This window comes from Crocuta crocuta, unplaced genomic scaffold (genome assembly GCF_008692635.1).
Source record: "Crocuta crocuta isolate KB4526 unplaced genomic scaffold, BGI_CrCroc_1.0 scaffold348, whole genome shotgun sequence".
Taxonomy (NCBI): domain Eukaryota; kingdom Metazoa; phylum Chordata; class Mammalia; order Carnivora; family Hyaenidae; genus Crocuta; species Crocuta crocuta.
The window spans coordinates 1,010,126-1,019,882 of record NW_027529573.1 but is presented as its reverse complement, the minus strand read 5'-3'; the positions used below and the strand labels follow the sequence as shown (position 1 = coordinate 1,019,882).

At 41.9% G+C, this 9,757-nt stretch overlaps 1 protein-coding gene across 4 annotated transcripts in view; it reads right to left on the bottom strand.

Annotated features, from left to right (window-relative positions):
- Window positions 1-1,056: 1,056 nt before the first annotated feature.
- Window positions 1,057-9,757, bottom strand: part of PRR14L (proline rich 14 like) — a 57,672-nt gene continuing 48,971 nt past the window's right edge. For 3 of the 4 annotated variants that reach the window (XM_077761544.1, XM_077761545.1, XM_077761548.1), the window contains 2 exons: window positions 5,541-5,612; window positions 3,433-4,348 (listed from right to left, as the gene is read on the bottom strand). In XM_077761544.1, the coding sequence (XP_077617670.1) occupies window positions 4,069-4,348; window positions 5,541-5,612 (352 nt within the window). In that variant the 3' untranslated portion in view covers window positions 3,433-4,068. Of the gene's footprint in view, window positions 2,339-3,432; window positions 4,349-5,540; window positions 5,613-9,757 lie in introns of those variants that run through there. The other variant, XM_077761546.1, reaches the window with a different exon arrangement.

The following is a 9,757-nucleotide window of genomic DNA, read 5'->3' as shown; positions in this document are numbered from 1 at the left end:
CTTTGCATCAATCCAGGAAAGGCTACTCCATACCTCTGGCCAATTATTTAGACTTTGGATACAGCCACCCAACAATGTGGTGTTTAAGAGGTCCTTTCCATGATACCAGGGGAAAAGCTCCCATAAACAAAACAGAAACAAAACAAGAGAATTAAAAGAAAGCACCAACTGCATACTTCTCCCCAAGGTAATGGGAGAAAAAGCATCACTGACTAAAAGTTGGTCTTTCGCGGACCTTAATGTACATGGTATCAGGAGATGGAATCCCAGCCTGGGGACCAAGCGCCAGCTATGCTTTCCCTTAGGCTGCACCAGAGCCTTGGCACTGCCACCCCAGTCCTGCACACTCCATGCTGCTCTTGGTCTGGTGGGCAGGGAGTGAGCCCTGTGGGGAGGGATCATGTCCAGATAGTAGGATCTGGAATTCACCTCAGGTTGGCTCTGGCACCCGCGCAAAAGACCCTTTCAGGCAAAACTGTGACAAAATGTCATGATTTTCACAGCTCTTAAAGGAGCGCTGAGTTTTGGGATTCACAGCATGAGTTTCTAAACTCTTCAGGCTCCAAGTAAGGCAAACGCTACCTGTCTTTCCATTGTACCTCCCTCAGCTGTAGCTCTTATTAGAATAAGGTCAGTAAGAAAAAGTGGACATAATCTGTTTTAATAGGTGTGATGAGGTACATTTAAACTAACAAAGAAAATGAAGCTGGAAAGGTGATCAAAAGAGAAGAGAAGGAGAAAGGGGGCAGGAAGCAGATGAGGGGCAAATATAGCTATAAAAAGAAAAGAAAAGAAAAGAAAAGAAAAGAAAAGAAAAGAGAAGAAAAGAAAAGAAAAGACAAGACCATAGTTGAAGTTTCAGTGAAAATATGATAGGCAGAACCCTGATTGGACCTGAGATTTCTCCTCTCTTTCCCATATTAAGAACACTAAACTTCTAGGGCGCCTGGGTGGCTCAGTCGGTTAAGAACACTAAACCTCTGGAGTTGAGTTATAGCTGAGTAAATCATAGTTAACTGTAACTTCCCACCATTTGGGGTGGGAAGTCCNTATAGCTATAAAAAGAAAAGAAAAGAAATAAAAAGAAAAGAAAAGAAAAGAAAAGAAAAGAAAAGAAAAGAGAAGAAAAGAAAAGAAAAGACAAGACCATAGTTGAAGTTTCAGTGAAAATATGATAGGCAGAACCCTGATTGGACCTGAGATTTCTCCTCTCTTTCCCATATTAAGAACACTAAACTTCTAGGGCGCCTGGGTGGCTCAGTCGGTTAAGAACACTAAACCTCTGGAGTTGAGTTATAGCTGAGTAAATCATAGTTAACTGTAACTTCCCACCATTTGGGGTGGGAAGTCCCCATACTCAGAAATTCTACCAACCCCCACCCCAGAAGGAAACCTCCTGTAGCTCTGGGCAAGTGGTGTGTCAGCAGCTGACTAACACTTCTCATTGTGGGCAGGTTCCACAGGCTCCAAGGACCACAGGTAGCCTTGCAGCTGGCCAGGCCAACGGTGAAAATGGATGCAAAGACATGTGGCTGAGCAAGGCTAGAACTTGATGTATCGACCTCAGGTAAGCAATTTCAAGTTTGCAACAGGGGCCCCTTAACTTTGGAGCAGGCGAAGGCTGTGAGCCAGAGGGCAGGCCAAGAATTTCAGGGATAGGCAGGGCTGCTTCTCTTCCACACTGCCAGGACAAGGAGGGAGCCCAGGCCTCTACTTTCTCCATGCCTCTCATGTTCCAAATCACTGCTCCTGGCTCTTACAAATACCATGCCCATCTATAAGGGCAAACTTGAAATTGTATCTCTGTAATGGTGGTGATGCCACAGCTGTGCCCGTTCAACTTCAGTCTGCTGGACGACATAGGCTGCCGCACTGCTGACTCTTCTACAGCAGCAATAGAGCTGGCAAACAGGGCTCTGTTGAGTTGCTGGGAGTTTGTAAGCTGTCCAGCAGCACTGCCTAAATATGCTTGTCAGAGAGTACAATGGAATACTAATCCCCACTCCCTTAGGCGAAAAGACAGAGAGAAGCATTCAGTGTCTAAGGACCCTGTCCCAGGACAGAAGAGGTACTGAGGTGAAACACAGGTCGTGTCTATATAGTCTGGGTAAAGCAGGTGTAGAACAGCAGAATCTGGTTCACATTCCAAGCCAGTGTGGAAATGTGGCTCTCTTCAATGCTATTTGGCATGGCCTTAGAAGTCTCTATGGGTTACCAGATGTGTATTTCACTTACTAAATGCTATGTCTGAGGCAGTGGGCCTACAAGACAGATGTGGCACTTTTTTTTTTCTTGCTCATGTCAGTTCTTCTGCTCCAGTGTGGCACAGACTGTCAACCTGCAAAGGAAAGGCACATAGAGATCCCCTGCCCCCACCCATCGCCCCACCCACTCACAAGTGGGGAGACAAAGGAACCCTAGGAGACACACCAGGACGGCACCACTCACTCTTCTCTAACAGATTGACTTTGACAATATCTCTGGAGCTCTGACAGTCTCCTTGGGTGGCTGCTTCCTAGCAGTGGCTCATAGGAGAATGGGAAGAGGTGGACCAGTGTCCTGAGGCTGGGTGTAGCATCTCACTCAACAGCCAAGGAATGTTAATCCTCTGAATTTTTGTAATGAGAGCAAGAGAGAAAGAAAAATAAAACACAGGGGAAGGGGAGGTGGGGAGGGGAGCAGGGCAAGGGCACACAGGAGTTAAGTGGAAAATGAATGACACCTCTGGGCCTGGCCAACCCACACAGCATCCTTCTGCCTACAGACTCAAGCAGGCACAGATGAAGGAACTCTGCCAACTCTGGCACTCTACAAAATTTCCAGTAGGTTTGACACAGGAGCCCAGAGTACAATGGTGTCCTCAGAGAGGGATGGCCGTGGAATTTCACGATCTCCCTGCAAGGATGCATCACTGGGTCTAAACCACGTGCCGTCTCACTCCCCACTCTTGAGCAAGTTGCTCTGACAGCTGCAAACCCTCTGGGTCGGTTTTATCACCAACTGAGCCGTCGTACCCAACTTTGTTACAGACTACCACTTCAGATAGAATCCACTAAGACCACACCCAAGCTTCACATTGTTTTAAATGAGTGGGAGGAAAACTTGCTCTTACTTCCATCGTTAAAATAAACAGATGTACTTAGTGGGCAAGAAAGAATGTAAATGAAAAAGTACTCCCTCTAATGAGTTTTGCTGGAAGGTGATGGGGAAAGGGCTGCTTGAAACACATAATGGGAAAATGTCGCTCCATTGTCCCATACCATGCATTGATATACTGGGTCAAATGCCTGTCATATATTCTGAAGACGTTATTGTCTTTCTCCTTGATGTCTTAATTTTGTTTTAAAATCACATTTAAAGGCTCCAAACATGCAGCAATAATACAAAAAAAAAAAAAAGGAAATAAAAACAAATGAAAATAACAGCACAACATTAAAAAGTGCAACTTACTTTGATGGGGCCTGGACGGGCTCCTCTGGCACTAGTGACCCACAGTCACAGAAGGAAGAAAATGATGGGGGAAAGCCACACATGCCCACACCCACACACAACCCCACACACACACGCACACACGATTCTGGGTAGACAGACTCAAAGGATTAGGAAACACAACAGCTCATCTTTCCTCAGCTACTGAAATGAGCTGGTGAGACCACAAAGGACAGGACGCCAGGTCCCCCTCCCTAGGCCACGACTCTAAATAATCTTGGTCTAGCACCACCGTAAACAACGCAGAACTTTCACATGGGCGTGCAAATGCTATGAGTCCTTGGAATCCTAGTGTTACTGAAGGTATGCTGAGTCCTCCTCCTGCGGATGGTGAGTGGGAGGAGGAGGCCAGGTGGTTTTCAGGACCATTTCCAGGAGAAAGGGAGCATTCCTGAGGTTCAATACTCAGCAGAAGAAGTAGAGGACCCTCCTTCACCAATTCCTAAAAAGGTTGCACCTTAAAATAGGTAAAATCCACGGACTGCATTTTGAGGAGTTTGGGCGGTAGGGCAAAATTAGGCAACCTCTTCCAAGGAGCCTGGAAAATCTAAAATTGAGACCCCTAAACCAAACTGCTTCTCAACAACCAGACGATTGCTCCTGCTCCTCCTCTTCCTTGGCAAAAAAGGTCTCCAATTCCATTAGTTTCTGTATCAACAGAGCATCCAGCTCTCGACTCTGCAGAGCTGCCTTCTGGGCCCTGGTAAAGCTGCCTGCCACCTTGACCTTACCACGAGCTCTCCTCTTTCGTGGGACTGTAAAATCCTGAAATTCTAGAACTCGTTTTCTCTTCTGTTGGCTGATTGAGATTAGCGTACCATTTCGTTCCTTAGGTTCCTCAAAGATGGTCTCCAAACACCTGAGGGTGGAGTACAAAAAAGAATCACCAATACAGTGACTCACATGGCCCATCTCCTGGGTCACCAACCCTTCTGGTCAACTGAGGCTGAAACAACTCATGACTACTTACTCGACTGCTTTCTCTGGCCAGTATCTTTTTTTGTATGAAGATATATATGTATTTATGGATACGTAATATATGAACACCCAGTGAAAAAACTGAAACTGAGCAAAAGGGTAAGGAATAAAAGACCAGCCCCCATAGGCAACACCAGCTAATTTTTTTATGTATTCACAAAGTCATTCAATCAGAGACATGCATAAATAATCATGTATTACCAAAGATCAGCCCTTTTGTGTAAAGGGACAGATAGGAAACATTTTAAAATTAATGAGCACATAGGACTCAATTACATTTTTTATTTTTAAACAACCTTTAAAAACACAAAAACCATTTTTTTCCCTTCCTTTTAACAAAAAAAGAAAAAGAAACAGGCCACTCACTGAATGTGGCCTATAGTCTGCTGACCCATGGCATATATCTCCCACTTTGGTTTTCTTCTTGTACTCAACTGGTAGCAAACCACATATACGGTCTTATACACTGTGCCTCTCTGACCTAACTTTTAAGATTATTCTAATTCAGAAAACAGGTATCTGATTCATTCCTTATAATGGCTACAGTGTATTCCACTATAAGGTTGAATTATAATTTAAATAATTTGTTTCCAATTGTTTCTTATGATTTAGCAATGCTGCAATGAATGATCTTATAAAAAGGTCTTAGAGCAAGTGTTCACTTTACAGGATAAAATCCTAGAACTCTCCTGCTACCATCTGGACACAATAAGAATTTAATAAATGTTCCCTGTCTTGAAATGAATTCAGATTCAAAGGTAGCCAAGTGAAACTCTGTTTGTATTGGGATTTGGACTCATCTCTGAAGATCAATGATTACTAGTCGAGAAGACAGCTGGGTTTTTGCTAAAAATACAAGTACAAACTGAAAGGAGATGATGTTTTCTGTACTCACCAAACTCAACACACATTTCTGTCCCATCCTACCACCAACCCCAGTTCAAGCACTGGGAACTAAAAATATCAATTCTAGTTATTTCCAATAACTTCCTTTCTGAAGTGAATAGATTAGAGATTTACATCGATCATTTCAGAAGCTTTCCCAGTGTATTAACTCCTATTCATGTACCTACCTGTTTGCAGGAGGAGACTTATAATTCTTGTTGGTATATATTTCTTCTAAACTAAACTCTTTTTTCTTTAACCTGAAAAAAGAATGAAATAAATTCTTTATACTCTCTTAAGAGAGGTAAGATTGGCTTCTGAACTTTTTTTTTTTTTAATGTTTTATTTATTTCTAGGAGAGAGAGAGACAGCGGGAGCGGGGGAGGGTCAGAGAGAGAGGGAGTCACAGACTGAAACAGGCTCCAGGCTCTGAGCTGGCAATCAGCTCAGAGCCCGACGCGGGGCTCGAACCCACGAACCACGAGATCATGACCTAAGTGAAAGTCGGACGCTTAACCGACTAAGCCACCCAGGCACCCCGATTGGCTTCTGAACTTGATGGGTCCATTTTCTTTCAGCCTCTCTGGATTGAGATTGATTGATATTTTTTAATGTTTATTTATTTTTCAGACAGAGCAAGAGAGTGTGAGCAAGCACAAGCAGGAGAGGGGAAGAGAGAGAGGGAGACCAAGGATCCCAAGTGGGCTCTACACCAACAGCAAAGAGCCTGACGTGGGGCTTGATCCCACAAACTGCGAGATCATAACCTGAGCCGAAGCTGGACACCTGACTGATTGAGCCATCCAGGCGCCCCTGTAATGAGTTTTAGATGTGTCTCATGAGCAAAACACGTACTAGATTTTCTTTTCTAGGCTGCCAATCTTCAGCTTTATGAAATTTAATCCAATTATACTTACTGACAATGATATAGCAATATTTATTTATTTTTTTTTTTATTTCTAGGAGAGAGAGAGAGAGAGACAGCATGAGCAGGGGACGGTCAGAGAGAGAGGGAGACACAGACTCTGAAATAGGCTCCAGGCTCTGAGCTGGTAGTCAGCACAGAGCCCGACGCGGGGCTCGAACCCACGAACTGCGAGATCATGACCCAAGCAAAAGTCGGATGCTTAACTGACTAAGCCACCCAAGCGCCCCAATATAGCAGTATTTATATCTACCATCATATTTTATATTTTCTTTTATCTTTTCAATGTTTCTTTTCTTCTCCTTAACTGACTAGTCACTTTCTTTTATCCCCCTTTCCTGGCTTGGAAATTATACATTCCTCTTCAGTGGTTGGCAAGATTTTTAAGTTTACTTAACTTGGAAACAGGAGCACGTTAATATTTTTACCTTTCTCTCAAACACAAGTCCCTGGAACTTTTAATTCTAATTAATACCATCTCATGTATTACTAGTGATCTATTTTGTCTTTTTTATTTTGTCATTTATTTGGTGAAGAAACCAGGTTGTCTGACCTGTAGCTTCCCCAGTCTAGATTATGACTACACCCACAAAATGTCATTTAACCCGTTCTTGTGACCCAAACGTAAGGAAGATACTATAGGTGTTTCCTACAGATTGACAATTAGATATAGAGGCATAATCAGTTATAGGCGTTTTGATAGGAAGATTTTAATTTTCTTATTTTTGTTATTATTATTCTTTAATGTTTGTTTATTTTTGAGAGAGAGAGAGAGACAGAGCATGGGCAGGGAAGGGGCAGAGAAAGAGGGAGACACAGAATCCAAAGCAGGTTCCAGGCTCTGAGCTGTAAGCACAGAGCCTGATGTGGGGCCTGAACCCATGAACCATGAGATCATGACCTGAGCCTAAATTGGTTGCTTAACTGACTGAGCCACCTAGGCACCCCAAAAGGAAGAGTTTTAGATGGTGGTGTATACTTTCATCATGAGGAGCAGGATACCTGTTGTTGACCTTTTTAAAATATTACTAGCCAATGAAGAACTTTGTATTTATTACTTCTTTAGGGTCATACTTAATTACAGTCTTGCACTCCTCAATTCATTTGGCAGAATTCTTCTATCTAAACTGAAACTTCATGCTCAACAATTCTTAGTAACCCTGTGATACCTTATGCACAGGAAAAACAACTCATGCTTGGTTCTTTCTCTTTATTTACTGATTTCTAAACAATTACTTGGTTCTCCAATCTCATCCAAATATGGCCAATGGATTGTTTTAAAAAGGTCATTATAAACTTCTCCATTTAAACATTATTTCTTGTGCTTCAATCTGTTGTAGTTATTATTTCTTCTGATGCTCTGCTTCATCTGTGGCCAGTGGGAGTTCCAAATTGGTTTCTGAGTCTCTATGACATGATTTTAGTAGTCTTCGGGAGCTTCATCACTTTCTGGTAGGACAAGATATTCTACACCCCATCTTGTGCATTTCCTGCTATAGACCTTTGATCAGTCCTCAATGAGTCTTGGTTCACATACCATAAAATTTACCCCTTTATTTATTTGGTTATGAGTATACTCAATTCATTTGTTTATTATTCATCGTTGCTACAATGTGGAAGATAATAGCTTCAACCCTTAGGTCACCACATTCATCTCAGTAGTAACTTACTGTGATAACTTTTATATTAACTATTAATAGTATTAATTTATCACTACAAAGTTTCTATATTTTAAACTTGTTTCATTCAGATAAGAAGAGCAGAGTCTGCAGAGCATGTTAATTAACTTTTTGGCACTGTTTTAGTTTCTTTCTGAAAATCATAATTGAGATTCGGTTTGGTTCAATTACAATTCAGCAGAGAACACGCTTGTGGAAAATTTACATAAATAATAATAAGTATACAATTTCTTCATAGCGATTTAGCACTGGCATTCCAAAAGAGGACAAATACTTTGGTTCTTAACAGTAGCAACTGCTACATTAAAGATGTTGGATGGGCAGTTGGAGAGTGAAAGATGAGCCTCCCCAACAGTCATTCTGACTTGCAAATCAGGGGAGTATGTATCTACATTGTTTCTGAGCTGAGGTAAAGATCCATAAGCAGAGATCAGATTCTGGAATTCCTGGCCTCTCACCAAACTTTGGCTTCTTCAGCAAGGCTACTCTCACTGGAAATGAACAGGCTGTCTCAAAAGCACAGACACTTTCTATGGAGAGCCCACCTTGCCTAGAGTGGTTTTAGAGAAAGTCTTATCTGGTGTGTCCTCTCTCCCTCATCATTTGATTTGTTTTTATAATTTCCATCATGAGGAAGGCAGTTTCAGAACACTGAAAACTCCTTGCATAAGGTGTGCTCTTGAGCCAGAGATGTGCTGATATATACACTAAGGAGAATATAGCAACAGTTTTTCAAGGTATCTGTTTTCTGGACTAGAAAATGACCAGGGGACACTTAATACCTAAGATTACCAAACTGCTTCTTGAATAACAATGACTTTTATACTCTCAGGTGGAGAGAACAAGTCTATAAATATGGCCAAAGAGAAAACATCAGGCATTTGGGGATGGGTTCAAATTCTGATTTTGAGCAAGCATGTCTCTCATTTATAACTGTTTATAGAAGACATGGCTGCAGAAGTGGTCTCTATAAAACAAAGAACTCTTAAGGAATTTCCATTCCTCTGAAACTTCTACTACTTTATACAAATGGCAGCACTCTATAGACAATTTCGGCTCTAGTATAACATTATCTTAAGACACTGATTATACAAACATATAAAGCAGTGCATCTTATTTTGTGTGTGTTACGTGTGTTTTTAATTTGAGAGAGAGAGAGAGAGAGAGAGAGCGCGAGAGAGAGAGCACGTGAGCACGTGAGAGTAGGAGAGAATCATAAGCAGGCTCTACACTCCATGGAGAGCCCAACACAGGGCTCAGTCCCACAACCCTGGGATTATGACTTGAGCCGAAATCAAGAGTCTGCCTGGATTTCTCTCTCCCTCTCTCTCTGCTCCTCATCCGCTTATGTGTTCTCACTCTCTCAAAATAAATAAATAAGCTTAAAAAAAAAAAAAAAAGAAATTTCCTACGGCCAGGGGCGGTCAGTTAGCTGGCTCAGTCAGTGTAGCATGTGACTCTTGATCTCAGGGCTGAGTTCAAGCCCCACATTGAAGTTGGAGTTTACATAAAAAAACAAAATTCCTATGGTTTACTCAAGTATTTTTACAAGTCTGATTTGCTTCTACTTAAATCTGATTCATTTGGAATTTCTTATGGTGAAAGGTCTGAGGTACAGATCCAACTTTATTACTCTTAAAATGGCTACCCAGTTGCCCCAATAGCACTTTACTGAACAGTGCATCTTTTTACCACTGATTTGAGGGGACACCTTTGTTATATTCTAAATTTCTCTATGTGTTCAGGTCTATTTCTGGACTTTCTACTTTGTTTTATCAATCTGTATGTTTCTGCTGGGGCA